Source organism: Rhagoletis pomonella, unplaced genomic scaffold (assembly GCF_013731165.1).
Source record: "Rhagoletis pomonella isolate Grant_MI unplaced genomic scaffold, Rhpom_1.0 Rhpom_scaffold_00007, whole genome shotgun sequence".
Taxonomy (NCBI): Eukaryota; Metazoa; Arthropoda; class Insecta; order Diptera; family Tephritidae; genus Rhagoletis; species Rhagoletis pomonella.
Window position 1 is genome coordinate 71,330,854 of NW_023458561.1, and position 25,478 is coordinate 71,356,331.

General features: G+C 34.2%; 4 protein-coding genes across 6 annotated transcripts in view; 1 reads left to right on the top strand and 3 right to left on the bottom strand.

Moving 5' to 3' along the window:
- LOC118743513 overlaps window positions 1-14,078 on the bottom strand; it is a 104,262-nt gene extending 90,184 nt beyond the window's left edge. For all 3 annotated transcript variants that reach the window (XM_036476246.1, XM_036476245.1, XM_036476244.1), the window contains exon 1: window positions 13,686-14,078. The gene's annotated coding sequence lies outside the window, so the exon portion shown is untranslated. The remainder of the gene's footprint in view (window positions 1-13,685) is intronic.
- On the top strand, window positions 8,371-17,355 carry LOC118743994 (39S ribosomal protein L34, mitochondrial). Its single transcript, XM_036476758.1, has 2 exons — window positions 8,371-8,456; window positions 17,079-17,355. Exons 1-2 carry the CDS (start codon window positions 8,371-8,373, stop codon window positions 17,299-17,301), a joined length of 309 nt encoding a protein of 102 aa, XP_036332651.1. The 3' UTR covers window positions 17,302-17,355.
- Window positions 17,345-21,020, bottom strand: LOC118743514 (polynucleotide 5'-hydroxyl-kinase NOL9). The gene is made up of 4 exons (XM_036476248.1): window positions 20,177-21,020; window positions 17,978-20,075; window positions 17,761-17,906; window positions 17,345-17,676 (listed from the first exon to the last, which is right to left on the bottom strand). Exons 1-4 carry the CDS (start codon window positions 20,901-20,903, stop codon window positions 17,420-17,422), a joined length of 3,228 nt encoding a protein of 1,075 aa, XP_036332141.1. The 5' UTR covers window positions 20,904-21,020; the 3' UTR covers window positions 17,345-17,419.
- Window positions 21,021-21,892: 872 nt separating this feature from the next.
- LOC118743515 (GTP-binding protein Rit2) lies at window positions 21,893-25,160 on the bottom strand (the record flags this gene model as incomplete). Its single annotated transcript, XM_036476249.1, is given in 6 exon segments — window positions 21,893-23,479; window positions 23,659-23,787; window positions 23,855-24,120; window positions 24,183-24,239; window positions 24,308-24,485; window positions 25,083-25,160. Coding segments are annotated over 5 exon segments (648 nt in total). The 3' UTR covers window positions 21,893-23,365.
- Between the last annotated feature and the right edge of the window lie 318 nt (window positions 25,161-25,478).

The following is a 25,478-nucleotide window of genomic DNA, read 5'->3' on the forward strand; positions in this document are numbered from 1 at the left end:
CAAACGTGAATTTTTCACTGATTTTTATTTGTTTTAATTTTGATTTAAAAAACTTTGTACTTATTTTGCTTTGCTATTTTTCTTATAAAAGCTATCTTTACTTGTAATAGTTTTATTGTATTTTTTGGCCAGGACTTCATACCAAGATAAGCATTTTCGCTGTATAAAAACCATGTAGAATAAAACCGGTTTATCCGGTTTTTTCTTAATTTCAAAATCGGCAACCCACTACCCTAATACTTACATACATATGTATGCACATACATACATTCTGCTTAAAAAAGGCTTAGAAAACCCGTCATGAAAGTATGTACTTATTTACGAGTAGAAGCGTAGATTGTCCGAAATTGCTCTCGATTTGCGTGACAATAATTCTGAGCTGAAGCTGAACACTCAATTAATGAACAAATGAATCAACGATTCATAATATGCCCAATATGTTAGTCGAGCTAGCAATAAAGAAAAATTGAACACCAGCCGACCGACTAACCAGACGACCCAACATATCGCTGACGATGGGCATTTTTTGAAGTGGAAACGATCGAATGGCTCAGAACCGCGCGGCATCGACGCGCCCGTATCAAAAATTGATGAAGTTTAATTGCTGGTAATTATAGGGGCAAGGAATAGTTTTCATTTCAATAGCAACAAATGCTTAACTTATTTTTGTATATTTGTGTAGGTACACATGTTTGTATGTATGTATTTATATAGGTGCTTTCGTATGCCTAACGAAGAAAAGTTTTAGCTTTTCGAAGATAATTATAAAATTTTACCGATGTTATGGCTGGCACCAAAATATTCTGTATAAATTTTGGATTATTCGTGAGCTTGAGCGCGCTAAAAATACCGAGTTTCAGTACACTGCCTTCGGTCGAAAAATCTTCAAAACACGAAATTGAATTCGCAGTCCATTTAATTGCTTCGCACACACTTTGCTCCGACAAGCCGGCTGCCGCCTGCATTAAAACCAACTTCAAAAAAGGAGAAGGTTATCAATTCGTCGGAATATTATATTACCGCACAACTTTGGACCATGTCAACCAATTTCGATACATAGTTATTTTTGCATCGGAAGGGTCCCATACAAATCTGGTTTATATCCGATCATTGGATCATGAAAAATTAACGGTACTCCTAAATTTTTATATGAGAATTGAAGTCTGTTTTGTTTTTAACAGGTTTAAAGGTTATCAATTCGTCGGAATATTTTGTCTTTTACTTTTTTTTATGTATGTTACCGCAAAACTTTGGACCACGTTTGCCGATTTCTATAATTCTTTTTACCTCACAGGTCCCATATTAATTTGGTTTAAATCCTATCGTTGGGTCATGAAGAAATTAAAGATAATCTGAAATTTTGATATGATAATTGAAGTCGGTTTTATTTTTAGCTTAAAAATTACTTGTATAAGTATCTAGTCTAACAAATACCAAATATACAAAAAAAAATACCTAGTCCTAGCTTTGCTCAATTTTGTGGAAATTTTTGTTAAGCCAGAACGAATGATTAAATGAAACCGAATGCGCACACAGACTGTGCGTGCGTTTTTGGTGGAAAATGTTTTCTTATATGGAATATAACAACAACAAAGAACATATTCTCTGTTTAAAAATTTACCTCTCAAAAATCCAGAACTGATTTAATGGACAGTTTAAGAAATAGAGGACAAAAGGCGCCCTTTATTTTGAGAAATATATATATATATATATATATATATATAAAGGACATGCTTAAAATAAAGCACTGTTCTTTAAAATAAAGGACGGATGGTCACCGTAACTCAATTTTTAACCAACTTCCCGATGAACTAGAGACTTGAAACTTCAAACTTAGCTCATAACCCGATGACAATGCAATGTGAAGTATGAATTGATCGTCTAGGTGGTGCAGAGATCGGGTATTTGAAAAAGCCGTATTAATGGTCAGATATCATTCATATTTAGAATGTATATAGAATGGAACTTTAGCAAGGATTCAATAAACCCACCAGACCATTTCTGTTGACAGCAATAAGAAAACATGTCGCTCCCGGAAACCAGTTTACTGCCGGTAATATCGCCATTGTATCGATTTCTTAATGGTGGTGGTCTAAACCGTCCGCCGAAGACAACTCGCCTGATGCGATTACCTAAATTAGTCCTTTTCTTGTCACCTAATTATTGCTAAATGCAATATTTGGAATAACTTTATTCTTTATAATATTTCTTTTGTTTTTGCATACAAAATTAAGATTTAAAAACGAAATGAGCTATTTCTCCCGCTACATACCTATGGCGCTTCTTATTTTTTCAATCCTAGCTTTGAAATTCATCAGTTTGGGATTTATTGAAAACCAGGGAACGGATATTTAAAACCTAAAAACCTATAAAAAAAGGCAAAACAAATAACGAAATAGGCCGGAAAAGGCAAAAAAAAATAGCAAAATAAGCAGGAAAAGCAACTGTAATACGCAAAAAAAGGCAAAAGAAGGCCTAAAAAAGACAAAAACCGAAGAAATATAAAAAAATACATTTATTTTAGAAATGTTTATTTTACAAGTAAAATAAGAAAAACTATGAACTAGGCCCATTATATGAATAACGTGTACTTTAAATCTTTTAGTATTTTTTTGTCTTGTCGAGTTTTTAACTCACAAAAAAGGGGTTTTTTGGATATAGTCTCACTTCCATGAAAAGAAATAAGTCCACAAAAAAAAAATTGCCAGTAGGCGGGGCGGAGTCCAGATATTTGGAGAACCCGTATTTATGGTCCTATTTGGTTCATATTTAGAACCAAAGAATATTAGAATATTTGAAAAGATTTTTTTTTACTATTAACTTATTTTATAATAGGGTCAAATGTGAATTAATTTATTACTTACTTTTTGATACAACAAAATTTAACGTAAATTCATAATACCTGTTTTAATCATCTTCTTTAAAGAACGACTGGATTTGAAACACACAACACCTCCAACCCGAATCGAAATCTTTCCTGGTGGCACATGATATTTTTTAAAAGAAAATTTTGATCGGACCCATTGTAAAGATCCTCCGGGATTATGTCTTGGACTTTGTAAATACATTGTACATACACACACATACCTACATATCGTCGTTTAAAGTACAAAACCGCGTATCGTCATTCTGCAAAACCGCGTAACTGACATTGGCTGCCAAAAATTGGATTTGCACACACAAACTCTTGGCTTAGTCCTTATCCAGTCGTCTTGAAATATACTAGGAGAAAATGTGATTGCTTTATAAACCAGAACCATTTTGAATGAATGAATTGAATGTTTTTACTCTCTAGAAAATAATTTATGCAATCTCGCATACGCGGTTTTGCATTTTGTTGATACGCGGTTTTGTACTTTATTACTCTATGTACTGATTACAATTTGCTAGTATTTAATATTTACCTTTGAAAGAAACGAATAGCAAAAACTCACAGCCGATGTTGGCATAAATTGAAATTTCAAATGACAATTTGCAAATAGTGCTTCCAATGTTCCCTATGACCCTATGCCAGACTTGAATATTTAATAATTCCGAGTTGCATAATCAGTACTTTTAGTTACAGTTGCATTCTTGTGCAACTTTTTTAACTCATTACGAAATAGTGAAGCAAAAAAGAAAAAAATTAGTTAACACCTAATTCCTCACAAAAAAAACAGTTCATCCACCGATTCCCCACTTAAACTGAAATTCCCCACAAAAGACGGCCCATTCCCCGATTCCCCACTTAAACTGAAATTCCCCGCAAATCGGGGAATTCCTCACGAGTTGGCTTCCCTGATGTTAACCTAAATGTATGAAAGCTCTTCTAAGTAATAAGATGTGGCAAATACTTTGAGTTCATATAAGTATATACATGCATACATATGTACATATTTATTTTAAGTTTATGGCATCTAAAGAGCAAAAGAACTCTCTTTCCATAGTTCATCCGAAGTTGCCTTAGTAAATGCGCTTCTCACCCAAAATGACCAAATTTATATTTACACGTTCATATGCACGTATTCACATGTATGCATGTATGGAAGTGCATATGCATGTATGTATGTACATATGTATGGATGCGCATATGCATATCGCAATGCTTTCAAATGGGATATCTGTTAAAGAAATTACACCCAAAAACAATCTATAAACACTTGCGAATGTTGCTACAGATGTATGTTTATAAATACAATTATGTACCTACCCAATAAACACAAAAATGAGGGCGAAATCGTATAGAATTCGAGACGAACTCGAGAAAATGAATTTGTCGAACATATATTTTGGGCTCGTTTAAAATTCGAGGCAAGCTCGAGTAAATCAGCTTTCTCGAACGATTTTTTTCGCATCGTCTTCGAGGCACAATTACGAAAATAATTTGTCTCGAAAATATTCCTTGTTAGGAAAATAAAACAAATACAGTTTCTATACATATTATTTTAGTAAGATGGCTTTATTTAGTGCAGCAACGGAACAAAGTTAATATCTGTGTTTAAAGTGATTTGTAAAATCTTGGTTACTTCGTAAAATGGGCATTCAGTTATACAAATGCTAATTAATGTTAAATTATTTGCTACACATTTTCTGCTATTCTTAGAAAACGAAACAGGATTCAACCTTTTTTTTTTTGTTATATAGTAGAGCACCACACTGGGATGTTTTATATATTTTTTTATTATCGGTTTTAAAATATTTCGGCGAAGTTAGAAATCATCTAACACCATTTTATGCCATGTCCCCACCAAAAAGTTAACCATCTCAAATCGAACTTAACCACATCACTAACTAATGCTGTCCACACTGCGGTTTATAAAACAATACAAATGTAAAGAACAGTGTTCGGGTCTTAAAAACTCGATTCAAGACTAAATCGCTGCAAAAATTGGAGCAAAAACAAATTTTCCGTACTAGATTGAATTTTTTATTTTTGTTTCTGACATTAATTGTTTGACTAAAATATTTTCTATTCATGCAAAATAAGAACGCGAAGCAATGTAAGGATAATATGTTACAATATAGGTAATTTTTAGCATTTTCTATAAAGTAGAACGTATCTAACACTTAATTTTTTAAAAAGCAAACCTTTTCTACTATATATAAATTTCATTCTACATATATTTTTTAACAACTTAAGTAAAGTTCTGCATCCGCCAATTTGTACAGCCATACATCAAAAAATAACGAAGTTACTTTATTGGTGCATTGCTATGAAAAAGTTACTTTTTAACAGTGAGATTTGGCTAACTTTCAATTTTTTTTGCTGAAACTGGTGGTGAACACTCAAAAAACGGCCCCAAGAGGGGCATAACATGAATGGAAAAAAGGGATAAGATTTGCAGTCAAGCGGAGTAGAGGAGTAGATTTAAATTTTTTTCAAAAAACCGGAGTAAATCTAACCTAATCTTAGTTGAGTCCAAACATTAGTAGGGAACGAATTCTTTACATTTCAACGCTAATGACCCACAGGTGGCGGGAAAACACAGGGTTGTATCAGACTTTCGACGTGGTTTCGAGTTGGTTAGCTTTTAACCATCTCAGTGAAATGGTTAAGTGCTGTCATTTTTATATGGTGAAACTACGCTAAATGAAGTGGGTTATCGGGATAACCAACTCAACAGCCATAACTACGTGGTTAGCTCCAGTGGGGACATGGTATTAGTCAATATTTTACATACAAAAATTTTAAGCTTAGGATTTTACGACGGTTTGCACGTCTTGTGAATCCCCGAATTATGTCTATGTCTTTATCTCTGTCTTTATTTTTATATTTACACACATATGTATCTTCACTTTAATATTTTTCAGCTGCAGACCAATTAACATTCACAGATATTTCGATGAATTTAGTGGATGAAGTATCCAAGAAATTTTTCCAATATATCGCAGACCGACTAAATAAAAAATAGATTTACAAGAACAAATTTAATAAGGCTACTCATCTAAACGCGTAAAAGCCTCGTAACTGTGTAAACCTCGTAATTGAACCGGTTTCCCGTACAAAATTAAGTAATTTTACGAGATTTACGAGGTTGCGAGGCTTTTACGCGTTTAGATGAATACCCTTAATATTTATAACAAAAATTACTGTTTACTTATGATACTAAAAATTAAATACGAATTTTATTACAAATTCATTAAAACTGACATTTTCCATCGTTTGTTTATTTATAATTATAAAATAAATGCTAGACAGCCAGTGGTAAAATCCTATAAAACTTTAGACGAAAAAACACTACAATATCAAATCGCAAGCGAGCTGAAATCTCGAAAAAATCAACGATTCTCGAAACGCCAACGATTTAAAAATTAAAAAAGTCTCGAATCGTTGGCGATTCGAAAAATAAAAACTATAGCATCTTCAACGATTCGAAAAATTAAATATTCCCAAATAGCCAACGATTCGAAAAAGTAGTGACGCTCGCCTCGCTAACGATAGGTGACTCTCCTACGAGTTCGAATTTGCCGATCTACCGTCGCGAAATATCGTCTCGTCAGTGTTGCCGTTAGAATTTTCAGAAAAACGCAAAAAAGGGGTCATTGACGAAAAAATTGTCACCATATTATTTCAGTCAGGTTATCAATTCGTCGGAATATATGTATATTTTTTTTATATTTGTTACCGCAAAGTATGCTGATTTCTATAATTCTAAAATTTTTTAAAGGAAAGCTGGTACCTCAGAGATGGTACCATACTAATTTGGTTTAGATCCGATAATTTGATCATGAAGAAATTAACATTTCCTAAAAAAAATTTATTTTCAAAAATTCGAGTCAAAGGGTATTGGCACTTAGAAATGGTCAAATTGCCCCGTTAGTTGCACAAAGGCAACACTGGTCCCAATAGTTCTATCAGAGAAAACAAGCTTCGTCTCGAATTCGTTGTGTTTATTGGGTATATGTATGTATGTGTATATGCATACACATGAATCTATGTACGTATTTATTTGTATGGGCATCATCCAAACGACTGCCACTTTGGAAGAGAACGTACTCGAGTAACCCGGGCGTGAGTTCAAGTGAAAACAATTATGAATCGTAATTTCTCTAAAGGCGCAGAGGAACGCAAATAAACTAAAAATATGCTTAAGATGATGAGCGAGGTGCAATGGAATCGGTTTGCGGGATAACACTATGCCACAAGGAAAATGAGCTGCAAATCTCTGTTCGGACTAAGTAGAAAGAAAATTGGCTCTGTCACGAGCTAACGAAGGACAATGAGGTGCCGCTGATCACAGATTTGTATATCAGTTTAGCAATGCATGTGCATTTCGCAGAAAAGCGAAAATTCTAATAGAGGTTTAGTGTCATTTATTAGCTGGAACGCGCTGATCTATCCTCTCAGCCATAGTAATAAAAAAACGGAGTCTTCTTGACTTTTGGTCTTTTGCATTAATTAAGACAATCTGTTATCTTTTGGGCTCGCCCACGGGCCCACGGCTGCCCTAAACTATCCCTTGCTTGATTGGGGCACGTACAGTACCCTGCAGGAAATGTATCTAACTGTAAGCTAACTTTAAGTTGATTAGGAAGGAGCTAAATGTCACTTATTATATCACAAGGGTGGTTACCTCTGCATTTGATTTAACTAACTTGTAACTAACTACTTTCGGACATAAAATATCAATAGGAAAAACAAAATATTCTTTTTTATTTATTTTTTTTTTATTTTTATTTTTTATTTACTTTATTTCTTTTATAACATTTCACATTTGTTTCTATATTCTGCTGTAGGTGGTGCCATATTCGAACCCCGTCAGACATAACTTCAAAATGATAATATGAAATTTCGATCTTCCTTTTATTTGTCCTCAATTCGAAAAAGAATTTGCGAAGTGCAGGATATTTAAATAGAAACGCGTTTAAAGAAAACAATCTTCTTCATTACTCCTGCATTACTTGTCAACTAGTTTCAAGTTAGCCTTTTGTAGCCAACTACAATTTATATATTTTATAGAAATCCCGCAAAAAACAACCCGCAACTACAAGTGGGTTATTTTTTATCAATTGATAATTTTTTTCTGCCGGGTATTGTCACCTGTTTAAACACTCTTCTAGCAGACCGCAGCTTCATATGTAGCTCGACAGGTTCGAAAATTTTTTAACATATCGAGTTTTGGGACTTGCACATGCTCGTGCGGCCGCCTAGTAAAGATCTCGTATTTCAAAAATGTCTTGCACAAGTTCTTCCAGGGTGTAGAAAGAATTCGTCTGTATGTGACGAAATGCGATTAACGGAAAAATTCAAAACTTTTTGGGACCTTCACAAATCTGATCTGAAGCAAAAAAAAAATCAGCAAGGCTGTGCTCTTTTGCGTGTTGTTTACACACGCGTGTGTGCGTGAGAATTGCCTCGATATTGGAAAAGGCAAGAAGCGCCAGTCAAACATGCAAACAGGCAAGGAATCGCTTAAGCTGGAGCCACACGATTTGTACATTTGGCTAAAAATTTATCAAATTCATAGACAAATCATGTGAGCGCTCAATTTCATTTGTCATATTTATCAGAAAAGGCCAAATATTTGCCTTCTTGCGGCAAATCAAAAACAACCCCGGTGGCCAAATCGTGTGAACGCAATGCTGCTACATAAGCCAAATAAAAATTACACAAATGACCAAATATCTGATTTGCCACTTGATGACAAATGCCAGTGGCACTTTCTTTCAGTTTTCGGATCTATTTCCGCATTTTTTGCTGGCTATACATATAGCCATACATGCATTTACAGATTACCAAAGACGATCTAAATTACACTGTGTGACAAAAAAAAAATAATGTACTTTTTTCGAGGTTCACACGTGTTTTAGGACTAATCAAGCAGAAAAATCAGCATATTCAGAATTTTAAATACACCCTCAAAATATGGGCTTAAGGTCAAAAACCGCATTTTTCATAGGCTGAAGCACATGTGTACTTGCTCGTAACTTTATTTCTGTTTACCCGCTGAAAAATACGTGTATATGTATGTGATTTAAGATAAGATATTCCGCTGCTTACAACAATGTATAAATTATTAATTTATCTTAAGAGATTGACTATTTTGTTTACTAGTATACATACTTGGGATGCCCATCGATTTTTTTTTTTTTTTTTAATTTCAAGAACCTACCCGCTAATTTCCTTCCTTTTTATGGGAAATATTATTGCCTATTTTTATAGGTTTTTTTTTAAATCAGAGGTCGCGACTTGTCATTTTAGGTCAGAAAATATGGTTTTGTAGATTTATCAGCTTAGTTGTACTACATATTTTGTAATTGTTGAAATAAGGAAAGGTCAAACTTAAAAAAGAAGAAAATACATATTTTTTTTTTTATTTGCTGAATTAAAAATCCCAACAAGCCAAGTCTGACAATAGATTATTATACATAATTTTAAAGGCCTATAAATCCTCTTCTCACAACATGTTCGATCTTTAAAATTTAATGAAAAATAGTCATTCACAAACTGATAAATGTACAAAACCGCGTTTTCTAGCTTAAAATGAAAAGTCGCGACTTCTAAATGATTTTTAAAAAATCTATAAAAATAAGCAATCATATTTCTCATAAAAAGTAAGGAAATTAGGGGGTAGGGTCTTGAAATTAAAAAAAAAGTTACATTTTTTTTTAGTTTTTTGCTACCCCTTAAAATGGTTACATATAAGGAGAAAATATTTATCATTTAATACTGACTGAATTGACCCAAAATTATTTAAAAATTTCACTGCAATATACTTAAGAAACCAGAATGAGTATCAAATGAAAGAGAAGATTCTGTTCTTATTTTTGAAAAAAAATTAAGGACTAACTTTAATAGTTAAAAAATAAAATAGATTAAAGGGGCATTTTCAATTCCTATTCGTCCTTGTGAACCCAAAAAAAAAAATTATTTCATTTGGTACCCATACTTTTGTTTCAGATTACATTGAATTTTTTTAAATTAATTTTGAAATCAACCACATTTGCGTTTAAACGCAAATTAATTCGCTGCTAGCGTCGCAACAGTTCGTTAGCTGCGCACACACGACTTGTATTTGAAAGCCTAGTAGCTCCCGGAGACTCCCGTGTGCACCAGTTATCTAGATCCTCTTGGAATATTTCTGCATCAAAAAGAAAATTTTGAAAAAAATTTCGCTTACCTACGTTATTTTGGCGGTTAGGACTCGATAAAGTCTTTTTAAAAAAATCATGACGTCAGAGAAATGCCCATTTATATGCAGTTAATTGTGTGTATATGAGGTAGACTTTTACAAAAAAAAAATTAATTTTGGATAAACAAAAGGAATATAGACTAAACTGGCGCTTCTTTTATTTCTGCCACTAGCATTATGAAATTCTTTCAACCAGAAAATAAATTTTTTGACTTAATTTTTTTTTGCATCGAGCTTTTTTCGGCATAGCTTTAATTTCTTTATCAGATATGTATGTATGTACACGATAAAGTATTATTATATACATATATATATAATTCGTTGAAAAATAATAGTTGCGTTCCCCAACTTTTTTGGGTTAAAACCTGTAAAACTGTCAAAGAAAGACAAGAGAACCGAGTACGGGAACGCTTTCTGGTAAATTCCTGTAAATTCTTGCAACTTCTTGCGAGTTAGGGAACGCAACTAATAAATATCTAAATCCCGAGACTGATCCCGGGATCCCGGGATTGAACCAACGCCATCCCGAAAATTCCGGGATCGTAAAAGATTTATTTTCAATATCAATCAGATTTTATATTCGAAGCAGATAAGCTGGTTTGAGTTAAATAATAAATCATATTCGTTTTTGTTTTAAAATACCACTATGCACTATTAAGCCCACCTTTTTGTGGAATTTAGCTACCATTTTAGAAGTGTGATTGAATTGTTTCCCTTTTTTCTCTTGCTTCCAAAAACCGTAACAAAAGGCTACTTACAAAACCTTTTACTATTGAATCATGATCATGAGCAAGGTGTATTAAACAAGGTGTGATTGACAACTCAGGTAGCCTCTCTTTTAAGGTACTATTATGCCAAAAAATATTAACATGCGATTCAAAATTCATAAAAATTTGTTTCAATTTGACTTTAGGTGCGTTCGTTTAAAATCTCCAGTAAAAACCATGGTGTAATAATAACAAGGTGTTGTCAGTAACTTAACCTCACATTTTCGGCAGGTCTATTCCGGTCACGCATTTTAAAGTAGTAGAAAAAGTACTAATTATTTACTACTTTTAATCCGTTCATGCGTACTATTTCAAATTAAATGTAGAAAAATGTTTAATTACAGGCCTATAAGCCTGAATATATGTTTGTATCGTATGCTCCACACAGGTTGCACATATATTGTAACTTATAAAAAAGTACAGGCCGTAAAATAAGGCAATTTCCTATAAAACTGTAAATGATTTTTTAAATAGATTAGTAATAATAATAATAGATTGGCGCTTACATATATGTTAGCGTTTGGCCGAGCTTCTCCTCCGACTTGTGGCGTGCGCCTTGATGTTGTCACACAAAGCGGAGGGACCTACAGTTTTACGCCGACTCCGAACGGCGATTGCATTTTTATGAGAAGCTGTTTTTCATGGCAGTAATACACTCGGAGGTTTGCCATTTCCTGCCGAGGGACGACCGCTGTTAAGAAAAAACCTTTTTTCTATATTTTTTGCGATGTTGCTTTGACCAGGGTTTGAACCCAGGTGCTGCGGAGTGGAGCGCGCACTGCTTGCCACTACGCCACAGCGGCTGACATATAGATTAAAACACATAAATATCGATAATATAAGCGAAGTCGTAATTTAACCATGCAATTTAACCGCTCTATTCTAGTGTATCAGTAGTCCATTTGGCTCGATATTATGACAATGCAGCAAAAGATATTTAATATAAAAAAATCGACTTTCCATACGATTTTTGTGTACGTCTTTTTCCATTGATAACTACGATATCTTTTATATTTTATATTTTGAGGACAAAAATTATACAAATCCAGCAATTTTAATTATTAATATCGTTCTGAAAACACCAAGTTCTTTAAAAATCACGATAAAATGAAATACTAAAATGGAGTATTTTAAATACAATTTCCCAACTAATAGCATTATAAAAATTAAGATCGGCAGCACTGAAAATAAGCATGCCGATCTTGTCAAAATTACAACAAACACGTCGCTACTGACAACACCTTGTTATTATTTCACCATGAGTAAAAACCAACCAACTGCCAAATTCCGGCGAAATGTCATCTGTTCTCTCACAAGAGAAAAATATCCCAAATAGTACGCGAACAGAAAATTTGCAGAAACTTGCAAGTTAGACGAACAGCTGATATAATTTTTGTTTACATTCAAACGTGTAAAATTTAAAACGTACGAAAAGTCATCACAAAGTGTTATACTGGCACAGTTTATTGATTAAACAAATAACTACTTATTTCTTACAAGTTACATTAGTCGCATTTTGTAATTTTTAACTTCCAAACCAACAAATTCAATTTTGTGATTTGCGTAAATGCCAACCAGCTGTTTTTGATCAGCTGTTTTCATGTTGGCAAATTGCTGTTGGCAAAATTTTTTCCAGCAGAAACCAGCAGCTTCCCCTCAAAATGAAATGTAACTTTGCCCTCTCAATTTCCCCTACTTTGCAAGTTTTTTGCGTACGCGAACGCAAAAACTTGTAAGTTTTGGTTAAACATGAACAATTAACAACTACGCGAACGCAACTTTTATAGGATGGTTCTTCTGACGGCAATAGTTGTGTTTTTTTTACAAATTATCCAGTAACTTACCAGTAACTCTCCAGCAACTTTATTTCTAAGAATTCGCTCTCATAGAAACAATTTGCAAAAAAGTACGCGAACGCTTTTCCAGTAATAATTTGCAAGTTTCATGAACAGCTGATAAATTGTTTGTTTATTCGCAGCAAATTCCTTATAAAACAATATATTTTGTATTTAAATAGGTTTATTTTGTGAAATTCAACAATAAAAAGCCACAAACAGTTTCCTTATTAGTTTAAATTTCATCCAGCAACATGCGATCAGCTGTTTTTCGTACTGGCAAATTCTTACAAGTAAAAATGTATCCAGTAAAATCCAGTAAAAACTTGCAACTTCAGCTGTCATTTTTCGCTCTCTCAATTTCCCCTACTTTGCAAGTTTTTGCGTACGAAAACGCCAAAACATGAAAATTCGTAAAAACTTTTACCATGATTCAATTGAATCATGACTTTTACTGGATTTTACTGAAAATGAGTAAAAAAAAACGCAACTATTGTTGAATACATTTTGATCATGAGTACATCATATTTCTTTTTCGGTTCAAGGCACTTCCGCGCAATGAATTTAATTAAGCCAGTTTCGGAGACGAAACAAAAATCGATTTTCTCTTCACTTGACTTGATGTTTATTATTATTTTTTAAGGGGTTTGATGCCCTATGATTTGGACTACAGGACAGGAATTGTATTTTGCTATAGCGGAGTGTTATTTAGCGGTGAACTACGTAATCGATATCGACTGTCGCAATTCAAGACACTGCATGCCAAAAAAGGTATTTCCGCATAAGTTTCTGCATTGAAAACAGTAAACGATATCCTGAAAATTTGTGTTATTGACTTGCGACAGTATTGCGAAAAATGGGCAATCGGTCGATGTAAATACATATATATCTGCACCCTTTTAAATATATAAGAATGCATGTATGTACGTATGTAAGTGCTAACATAAACTTCTTCACTCGCAATTACATACCTTTAATTTCTTAAAATTTAAGCTTATGCAAAGCTACTGGTGCTTTGTTTGTGTAAAACGCTCTTTCACTTCGATACCAAAAATTATGAACTTTTGGTGACTTCTTTAATAGCAATAGCATAACTTAACTAGCAACATATCAATTTCCCCAATAAATTTTCACAAATATTAACGAACACAACGTGATTTTCCACGAGACTTGTTGCTAATTCCACAATTCACGATTCATATGTGCCGTGCGACCATTATATTTAGATTTCACTAGTCATTTTAATTATAATTCCACTTTTTTATATTCTGCATCTGTTTTTCGATTTTCGATACATACAATTTACTATAGCATGTACAACACCACAGCTTTATTGTTGGAGCGCAACCCGCACTTGAATGAACGATCAGCGTCAAAAGCAAATACAAAATTGAGTACGATGAACAAAAATCGGTAAGCAGCTGCGCAAGGAACACTGCCAGTTTTGACAGCAGATGTCATTCGTCTTTTTGCTTTACAACCCTATTCGCCTATTCGCGTGCAATGACAAAACTCGCCTTTACCGGCCATCTTCACCTGCTTGCAAATCACGCTTGCGTTTGAAAGCATACTTTTTTCACGAAATTCCAAAGGCATTTATATTTTAAAACATCTTGAATCCGCCACTCCATTGTATTATTTTAAGTAGTCACTAATTGCTATTATTTTTGTGATGACCTATTGAGTACATGACAACGCTAAAACATATGTATGTTAATATTTTCCATTTTATTAATTCTGCTGTGCGAGCTGCCAGGTTCTGTTATCAATGTAATTAACACAAGCTCTTCCGCGTGGTTGCCTTTCAATAAATAGAATTAACAAATAAAAAAAAGAAAAATAGAAAAATATTCTCAAACTGGAAAAAATTAAAAACGCGATAATCTGCAGAAGGTGGAGACGTGGGGTAATAGTTTCCTGTTAGAAAGGTAAAAAAACAAAGCTAAAAGGATGGCACCATGCAGGGTAGCCAACTCATTTTTGAGAATTCCCCGATTTCGACAATGAAATTCCCCGATTTTGTCCGAAATTTCGTAAAATTCCCCACCCATCTGCAGATATCATTCAGATATCTCTTTATTTGAAAAAAAAAAATGTCTATTTTGATATATTGCCGGTCTTTCTGTTTATTTTATTGTTATGTACTCATAAACAAAACCAAACTTTTATAAAGTTAGTTAACAAATAAAGAATATAAAATGTTTATATAATATTTACATATATACAGTGGTCGAACAAATTTTAATCGCAACAAATTTTGCCAAGTTTTCACAATTATTATTTTTTTTTGTTATTTAATTTGAGTTACTTTTTATAAATATATGGTTCACTCTATAACGAAAACCGTTAAATCCAATGTGCAATACTTTAAAAAAAAATCAAAAAAATTCGTAAAAAGTTCGACCTCTTATACGACGAACAAATTTCTACGAAATCAACAGCAATTTTTAGCCATTTGAAACTTTGTTGTATTGAATTCGTAAGGATCTATTGATTTTAGATGCTTTCGTTTTACGTTACGTTCAAGTGCATTATAATCGTTCGAATTCATCAATAATTAAGTTACAGTTCACTCCGTTCCGTTACTTCCATTATAATCCAGGCATTAGATTTATTTCTATCGCTCTGTTGGGCGATGGCGGAAGTACATGCCAAAGGTGGCCGTATTTTTTTTTTTTTTACTTTCAAAGATTTGATTGAAGATTGAAATAATACAGTGATCGATTCGTTAAATCTGGTTTAATATAAAATATAACAATTTATAATAGTTCCCCCTTGCCTTATATTTATATTTGTTATCATTTCATCATTTCTAAATATGTTTTCGTTTTTTAAAATATGGCCACCTAACTTATAGGTCCGACGAAATGGTATCAGCTGTTTTTGCTACCGCTCTAATTCTGTTAAAGTAGGCGAAATAGCAGGGCGAACGGTGCACGACGGCATCGCCCAAATCGGCGAACTTCGCCGTTCGCCTGGTATTGTATTTCAAGCAATAGACGTCATTCTGAGCCACAGCTGCGATCAAGGTGTATTAAACCAAGAATGATAGAATACAAGATTGCGCCGTCCTGGCCGTTGACATTTGTGCACCACAAGTAAACAAAGAATAGAGCGAAAAGAAGAAAGAGTTGAAACTGCCAAAACAGTTCACTTTACAGCGAAAAACGTGTTTTAATTTTGTTAAATGCGAAAATATTGCAATTTTAACACATAATATATTAGAGCAAACGTTTTAGTGCAATCCATTGCTTTGCAATTAAGGCTGATGCAGCAAACTGCGGTAGCATCTCAGCGGGATTGATTAGTTAACTTGCTAAAGGAGGATGCTTGGAGCAGAAGCGAAGTCATTGTGATGAAATCCTGTCAATATAATAATAAAGATACATTTCGAGAACGGTTTTACCGTGCCATATGTACACAAAATGCATCGATTCGTTGCAGCGCTGCACTTGCATCTACGCATCTCGCATCTTGACGGCTGCCGAAATTTAACACACGGCACTTTATTTTATTAGTTTTTACGCAGTCTTCAACTTAAAAATCACTCACAAATTGCAAATTAACACCATTTAAACTGATTTTTCACTTATAATTAAAAATCTCTTTGTCGCTGATTTGTAAACAAAGTTTATTTACAAGTTACCACAACTGTCAAAATCGGCAAAACCAAAGTAGCGGTACCACTGACGGCGCCACCTTTGTTCGCTGCACCGTGGTATTAAACCAGGTGGTGTTGGGGCGACAGCTGAGTTTTTCGCCGTGGAGGCCATTACGTCAAAATGATGTGTTTGTTGTAACTCATACCAATGACAGTATGGACATCAGCGTATAATTTGTTAATGTAATTTTTTACTTATATACGGCCAACACCACCTTGTTAAATACGCCTTGGCTGCGATCATCTGTTTTTCAGAGTGACTTATTTTGGTCAAAACAGTGCTTTTTTGACCTGAGTTGTATTAAATAGTCTAATAAAACTTAGTACTATTTGTTGTTCAAATGGTAACATATATGCCCAAAAACTTGAAAATTATTAGATGATTGTTTTGTAAAAATGCTATTTATAACATTTCGTTTGGATTTCGACACTAGCCGAATTATTTCCACTATGTCCGAATGTCAGAAGATATAGCGAGAGAGCGTTTTATTACCTCACCTGTTTATTGCGCCATGGGATGGCACTAATTTACACTGAACATACCACTCAGCAAACAGCTGTATTGACGAGCCAGTACATTTTTTCTCCGGTGGTCTTATTTCTATAGGATTCCTGTCTCGAAATGTTATTTTTGGGATTATTTAACAGGTGAAACTCAGTGACATCAATTTCTAATGCTATACATAACTACTCACACCCATAGGTCGTTCCTCGGAACTTTTAACTTGATGCAATCGGTAATTGGTCGAGAGGCACATGTTTTCAATAGGGCTATACTTAAAAGCAAGGTCCGCTGCCACTTCCCAAAGCCTCGAGAAGTTAAACGGATAAATGTTCATGGATGGCACCAACGCATGTCGACACCAGAAGGACGGCGTGTGTTAATGCGCCGAATACTCAAAGGAAGACATATACTGTCTCATTAAATGTTCATTATGAATTTAAAGTAGAATTCAAATACATTCAATAGTTACAGTTCATTCATTTTGCTTTTATTGCGAAGATCATGAAAAAATGTAAGCTAAACTAAGATATTTTTGCTAATCATTGAACAATTTTTTGTTTTCCTGAGAGAAACTGCGATGGGCGGTGGAAAATTTGCTTGATAGACTTTGAAGTTCTCGCATTCACAGTATTGTAAAGAAAGGCAGCCATCTTTCGCACTTTAGGTCCTTGGTTTGTGAATAAAGATGAAGGCAATGGCATTTCTCCTAAAGCCAAACAATTTACTTCTTTTAAATAGTCATAACTCATTGCCGGCAGCAAATATAATTTCTTTAGATCAGTGGCTCGTACAACGCCTGCAAATACATGCACATGAATATAGTACTGGTGTAGACATTTCGATTTGTAAGAATTGGTTTACATTTTGCAATTACACTTACCAATGCCATAGCATTTAATAGGATCATTATTATGGTCATCTTTTCGGCACAAGTAAACCAAATTAGCTTCAAACGCAGGAATTAGCTCATCTCTAGTCGATTGATTACAAACCATATTAACCAGGTGAAGCTTTTCAATTAACGCACTACAAAAAGAACAAATATACATACATTTGTACATATGTACCACTAAATATTCAGGAGGATTTGTTTATACCTTAATGGTACACAATCTGTCAGCCATTCCGCATTGCCCTGAAGGACGTCACTAAGCCGGGATAGAAATGTTGCATAACGCAAATCCTTAGCACTCATTTCCCAATCACGCTGATATCGACTTTCTTGGATGATGGCTGAACCTAATACGTGCAGTCGATATTCCAACGCAGGTTTATTAATTTCCTCACTCAATACATCTTGTGTGTATATGATCCGAGGCAACCCAGATAACACATGAGGATACAGCAATTCATCAAAATTATTGATATCCCTATTGCTTTGCAGTTGAACTATATCAGTGGGCTTTATTAATTGACTTAGAACACTCATTAGCTCCATGCCGAATCCCTTATTATAACCCATTGTGTTCACAAGCCAAGGTATTTCTGCGAATTCTTTATTTGAGTAACAAAACTGTACAAGTTTTCTTACAGCGCGGACATACTCCTGAGCACAAAGAACAATATTACTGTGGCCCACAGCATACGCACGAGTGGGTTGGTGGTTTAGGAAAAATCCGGGTCCCAGTAAAGGTCGAGATAAAACCGTACAAGAGACAGTTTGAGGTATAAAGAGTTCCGCCTGTCCTATGTCCAAGTCAATAACTAGTACACGTTCACAATGCTCTAATTGTGAATTTAGAAGGTAACGTAGAAGAGTAGACTTTCCCACTGATTTTCCACCGGTAATTATCACCTTAGATGTTGAGGTAAAATATAAGTTTCGCCATTCCTCCGGCACCCGTAAAGGTCTTTCTGTTTCCGTGTTTATCACGCAATCTAATAAATACTCGCTTGAGTAAAGTGGTCGATCCGTATGTATAGAATTCATATTGGGGAAGACATTTTCGTTCATATATTTTTTGAACATGTTTTTTAATTTTCTTCGCCGAGTATTTCGCTGCAAAAGTAATACAGCATCTCGACCACTTTCAAAGTCCTTTTCTATTCGTTCCAAATCACTAGAACTAAAAGATAACTGAAGCGGTTTTAATATAGACCCAAGTTCATCGGGGTATACTGCTGATGGAATGGTTGATACGTGAACACTGCTGCAGCCACGTGGTGAAAATATTTCAACTTCCTCTTTTTGGTGTGGCGAATAGCCGTATATTTCGACCTTTCCGGCTAAGATAGTCATACAAACGGTTCCATAAAAATAAAAGGGATCCTTCACCAAAACAATAACAAGATTAGAGTTAACAGCGTTAAAAAATAATGTTCTAAAAGATATTTGTTCTTGAGGAATAATCATTCTATCCTGAAATTGAATATTACTAGGTACACATATTTCTGGTTCATTTGTAATCCCATCTTTTATTATCTCTGACGTTCGTAGAAAAACCTTACTGCCTTCATCATCGATCAATTCTTCATCAACAGATTGTGGGGACTGGGTTATGTTTCCATTTGGAAACTTCCCCTCTAAAACCGGTTCATCAACTGAATTTTTATTTCGGCTTGTCACTAACTCCTTAATGATATCTGGTGCAGAAGGTGCTTCACAGACGCTTACAGAAATCAATTCGTCTCCATCTAAATTTGAAGGCACTTCTTTAGCTGACAGAAATTCTGAAATAGGCTTGTCAATTTCTGTTTTTTTTGTGCTTACAATTATGTTACTTATGTGAGGTGGAATGCAGTTTTGAACTTCAATAATACCCACGTTAATAAAAGATTTTCGATGTTTCTTTCTATTATATCTTTCACAATCTACATCGCAGCTCTGCCCGAATTCCATATACTTTTCGTTTATATCGGATTCCGCTGAAGAGCTATCTTCACTAAGTTCTTCATAGGAGCTGTCATCAGACTCAGGATTGTACAGCCGAAACCCATCTTCCTCTAAAATTGGTACCAATGACGGGCAATCCATTTCATGTTCATGGCGTTCTTCCGAATCCTTTTTAATATGTATGCTCTTTGAAAAAACACTTCTTTCGTTTAACTTATGCAATTCGTTATTTGCATAAGCCTTTGGTTGTTTTATCAATTTGGTTGAGCTTTCCCCGATTAATTCAAAAATTTGCGGGTCCTCATTTTCGCTGTCGAAAGTAACATCATCATCCTTGCGTATTTCGCGTTTTTGTGCTGTACCTAATTAGACATGTGAATATGTATATCAAATCTAATATCTATACATTCATATCTAGGCAAATATATGTTTATCTACGTACAATCGCATTCAGCCAACTCACCTTTATGAATGACTAGATCTTCTGGAATATTTTGGGGAAGTTCATAGTCAGGATCCGTTTCTGACAAACTTTCCGAAACGTACTTAAAATCTGACTCAGAATCGCAATATTCAGAATCGTCATATCCGTAGCTATCACTTTCTTCAAAGTAATCGTCACTATCGTCAGAATAATCATCACTGTAACTGTCATAGTAATCACCATAATCATAATCGTCTTCAAAAGTTAAATCTTTGTCATCAAAGAAGGAATTATAGTCGTGGTTTTCCAATTTTATGCCACTTGGACATCCATTGTGTTGCACCAGTGACAAAAAAACATTTCCCTTATTATGTTGCGTTATAGTCTTTTTACTTGTTTCTGTGCGGTTGGACAGTTTTGTGCACTTTGCCCTATTATCCTGATGATTTAACTTCGATTTCTCATGACTATTATTTGGTTTCAGACTACTAGCTTTTTTGGGGTTTACCTTTAGTTTTTTGGATTTAGGAGTTGATTCTACTTTGCTTGTCGATTTCTTTTCCTCAAGATTTCTTTTCCTCTTTTTGGGAATACCTCCCTCCGGAGCGAAATTATTCTTCGCTGCCATAGAGTCCTTCTGAATATGATTGGGCTTCAAATCAGTTTGGCAAACAGAACCATCGAAGTTTTGCTGTCCTTTTTTAAAAAGCTTTTTAAGTCTTTGGCGCAGCTTATCATTTTGAGCAATTCGGTTTTGAGTTTTCATCACAATTATATTATTTTAATGATTAAAGTTTATTCATTAAACAGACATACTAATTTCCAACAAACCGAAAACGTGCGAGCGTAAAACCAAAACAAAATTTACAGCTGACACTGACAGCATGTCAGCGTTGCCTAGAGATTAGGGATGGTAAATTCGATATTCGAATCTTCGAGATTCGAATTTTAATCGAATTTCAACTCCAAATCGCGAATTTATGAAATCGAAATTTGTGGTGCTAAAATTCGGATAGAATCGAATTTTTTTAGAAAAAATAACCCTGTGAGAAAAGATAACTCTGCCGTCTGCAAAGATTGCATTCATTTTACAAAAGAACACAGCATTTTAAAATGGCAGCATCAGGGCAGAATGTTATGGAGAAACGAAAACGCTATTAGTTTCAATTCCACCCAGCGACATGCGATCAGCTGTTTTTCTCACTTGCAAGTTCTTACTAGCAAAAGTGTATCCAGTAAAAACTAGCAACTTCTCTTCAAAAAGAAATGTCACTCTGCGCCCTCAATTTTCCCTTTCTAAGTCAATACAGTTAGTGGATGAAATTCGGCAACACTGAAGTTTACGAGGTTGTTTGCACATCGAATCTGATTCATAAATTTACGAGGAGCTCGTAAATAGAGCTCCATACAAATTTTGACAGCTCTTTTACGTGGGTCGAAAATTGACGAGCTTTACGAGGCTTTTACGAGTTTAAGGGTAGACCCCTTTAAATTTTTTTGTTTCAACGTTTTCAGAGGCTGGGCTTCAAGCAAGCAAATCAATTTAATCATAACGAAACAGAATATTTTTGAATTCCTTTATTTGAATGAAGGTCAAATACAATTTAAAGTGTAGAGGCAAGTCGAATTGGTTTTGCCTGCTGCTACTAATTAATTATTCCATATTACTACAACATATCTCATTTGGAAAATATATACACATGATTAACATTTTTCAAGATTAACATTTTTCTTTTATCTCAATTTTTATTTTACAATAAATTAATATATCATTCATTTAAAACAGGACCTCCTATTCCTCCAATTTACACATGTAAGTAAATAACGAGTTACACACAAGATTTTAAAATAAAATAATCATGCTACAGTATGATTAATAAAATAAATATTTGCACTTTAGTTCACACAACAATAACAAATAAAAAAGGAACTTAGTTGAATTGTTCCTGTTTTGATTTCATTAGCTGTATTGCTGTAATGTACTTATTTTTAGTAACAGTTTTTAATTGAAACATAATGCCCGAGTGTTGTAATATATTGTATGTAGTTGCATGGGCAATATTATGCACCCAGGTACGATACAATTTACATTTAATATATTTACGGATATATTAGATAACTATTACAAAACAAATAAGTAAAAATTAATCCTTTACTGATTAAGGATAAGCATAAAAAATTGAAATTAAAGCTTTCCAAGGCAATACAGTAACATACATATTTTCGTCCGCTGAGCATAGAGGAACATTGCTTAGAGTATTTTTTTTTTTCAAGTTCATAACAAATCTATAACAATCAAAGGGTATTGTCTTTCAGTAGAGCTTTCGCAGATTGATGACATTTTTAAACACATTCGGAACCAGAAACAATATGACAGATTTTTATCATTCCAGAATATTTATAGTTCAGTTTAAATTTTATCAATTAATAATATACAATATATAGACCTAAATTTATTATTAATTTACTATTTAGTGATTCAATATGCTTTGGTGTAGGAGGGCCCGACGACGTTGTGTTCAATATATAATTTACCTGTATTTTTTTGTTTCAATTGTCACCATCTGTCATATTCAATTCATCATGTTATATTTTTATACCTATAGATATTCATATGCATTCCTATAAATGAATAAATAACTTATTGCTTAGATTTTAATAGATTTATGTCATAGGTTACATGAGCACTTGTGCTTGTCGTAATTTGTTCAATGTTGAAATTATTTAAAATGTGTTTGATAAAATATAATTAACTAAATAACATTGCCGGTTCAACCAATTGTGTGTATGTGAATACGTATGTATGTACATATATAACATAAGTGAAAGCAAAAATGGCATGTAACGCGGCAATTTGATGTCACACCATTCCTGCATTTTTATAAATATCGAAAACAATATAACAATAACTTAAACAACTGTTTTTACATAAGGACTATACTTAACCCGATATAAAACGAAAAGGATGAGGAACTAGAAACTGATGCACTTTGGAGACAGAAACTTTTTGTTTGCTGTTTTTGGTTATGTTAGACCACACTAACAATGTAGTAGGAGGTTGCTTGTATAAGGATCGTGACGTTTTCGGTCAGGTTCTTTTAATTTCTTGGGCACATCCATACTTTGTATACAAATTGCTTTCAATAGGATTTATGTATGTATGTACATATATTGAAGTTGTGTTTATACGGAATTGCCTTCGGTTGTGCAAATGTGTTTTTCGTGTTATTAGTTTAGATTTCTGCGCCGCCGAAAGACCAAAGCAAAAATTGAGCGAATTCTCCACCAACGGCTCCTTCGACGAGAATGTAACTTTTCTGAACTTGTACCGCTACCTTGAGCCTGTTGGGACAAATAGGTATCATAATATCTAAAATAAAATATTTATTTGTCATCAATTAAAAAGGCTCTAACGGTACCGACCGATACCCGTTTTAAATTAACATTTGGCACATCCATCAATTAGAGCCCTTTGCATTGGTAACGAGTTGAAAAATGTAAGATTTGATATATAATTCAACCTCTTTTCGACGTATTTCCCGAACAAGGGTGTAGAAAGGTTCATCAATGCAAAGCCTCTCACATGCAGACGTTTCAAAAAACGGGCAGCCAAACTGATTTGCCAAGTTTTTTCCTTCTTCAGTTGTTACCTTTTCAAAACAAATGTTAAAATTATTGTAATTTGGCGTTTCCTCAATTATTTCAATCTTAATTTACTTTTCTTGCTAACACTAAGTCAATCTTGTTTGCTATCAGTACTAGCGGTATGTCCTCAGAGAGTCTCACACGTTGAATTAGTTTACGATATTCTGATGCCTCTTGAAAGCTGTGCCTGTCTGTTACTGAGTAACATATTATGAAACCTTCACCACATCGCATATATTGGTCACGCATGGCCGTGAACTCAACCTGACCAGCAGTGTCGAGTATGTCCAGCAGTGCTGCTTCTCCATCGATAACGGCTTGTTGTTGATAGGAGTCTTCTGTAAATGGAATGTATGTATGTATTAGCAGATTTTTTTTATCAAACGTTTTTTTTACTAACCGATAGTAGGGTCATGGTAATCCGTAAAACTATGGCTAACGAATTGCAGAGTTACAGCTAAAATTCAAAAAAAAAGTAGTAAACAAATAGATTTTTTCAGATACATACGTATAAGACAGAATTACCTGATTTGCCAACGCCACCATCGCCCAGTATTACAATCTTATAGACACGCAGTTCATGCGGCGTGTTCCGTTTCTCTGGCATTGCTCGGTAAACTTAATACTTTGATTAGGTATGTATGTGCATATATGGACTCCCTTAACAGTAAAACATCACCATCGTGTTTATCACTTAATGTCTCTTGTGTGAATGGCATGAAATTTTAAGAAAAAGCAAGGGTATTTATCTAGGCGTGCTTTCAACCCCCAAAATTGGTCAACATTTTGGAAAGGGGGTACCATTAGACGCGTCTGGACCCCAATAACAAGAATCCGAAAGCGGAAATTAACTTTTTTTACCCGATCAAAAGTTAAATACTTCGGCTTCATTTTATGGCAATAAAGAAAGGAGAAGGAAGTGAGGGTTACAATCCGTAATTATCTAGGTGGGCTTTCAACCCCCAAAATTGGTCAAAATTTTGGAAAGGGGGCACCATTAGACGCGTCTGGTCCCCAATAACAAGCATTAAATTAACTTTTTTTATCCGATCAAAAGTTATTAACAAAAAATTTTGGGGGTTGATAATTTCTCTTCGTCCCAAATTTGTTTAATTTGTGTATGTGACAATGGTGTCTCCTGGAGGGGACTAGGATCATTAAAGTTATTGTGTAATTTCTACATTTAAGGCGGCCAACTATTATGAAAAATAAAGTATTCAAACTTGAATATGCCTACCTGATTCAACTGCACAAATTTTACATTTTTACGAATTCTTTTGAATTTCTTCGACTTGCATACCTGAGATTCAATGTATGGAGTTCCAACCTCAATGAAGCTAATTCGATAGATACGTGCCATTTACTTTTTAATGAACATCTTTGTTCGTATTCCAACGAATTTTGATATTTGTATACAAAGGATGCGCAACAATTTTCGTTTGTAGAAGATAATAATAAATTCTATTCAGTTACAACATTTTTGTCGTGATTCGATTTTTCGCCCTTTTATGTGTATTTAGTGGCTTTGTTGTGCTGTCAGTATTGACAGCAAAAACAACTACTTGTAAACAAATGCAAGCCAATGTGGAGACTTTTAGGCCTACAACCAGGGTTGGCACCTCACGAAACCGATTGCGAAGCAAAAGACTAGAAAAATCGTATTGAAAAACAAAAAATCGGAGCAAAAGATAAATAC

What these genes read in the sequence shown, in the direction of transcription:
- LOC118743514 (XM_036476248.1), bottom strand. Translation starts at nt 20,903, where the DNA reads ATGAAAACTCAAAACCGAATTGCTCAAAATGATAAGCTGCGCCAAAGA. An exon ending in ACAGATTGTGTACCATTAAG is followed by an intron (nt 17,907 to 17,977) that starts GTATAAACAAAT and finishes TTCTTTTTGTAG; the next exon opens with TGCGTTAATTGAAAAGCTTC. An exon ending in TATTAAATGCTATGGCATTG is followed by an intron (nt 17,677 to 17,760) that starts GTAAGTGTAATT and finishes ATGTATTTGCAG; the next exon opens with GCGTTGTACGAGCCACTGAT.
- LOC118743994 (XM_036476758.1), top strand. Translation starts at nt 8,371, where the DNA reads ATGCAAACAGGCAAGGAATCGCTTAAGCTGGAGCCACACGATTTGTAC. An exon ending in CAAATTCATAGACAAATCAT is followed by an intron (nt 8,457 to 17,078) that starts GTGAGCGCTCAA and finishes TCACACCCATAG; the next exon opens with GTCGTTCCTCGGAACTTTTA.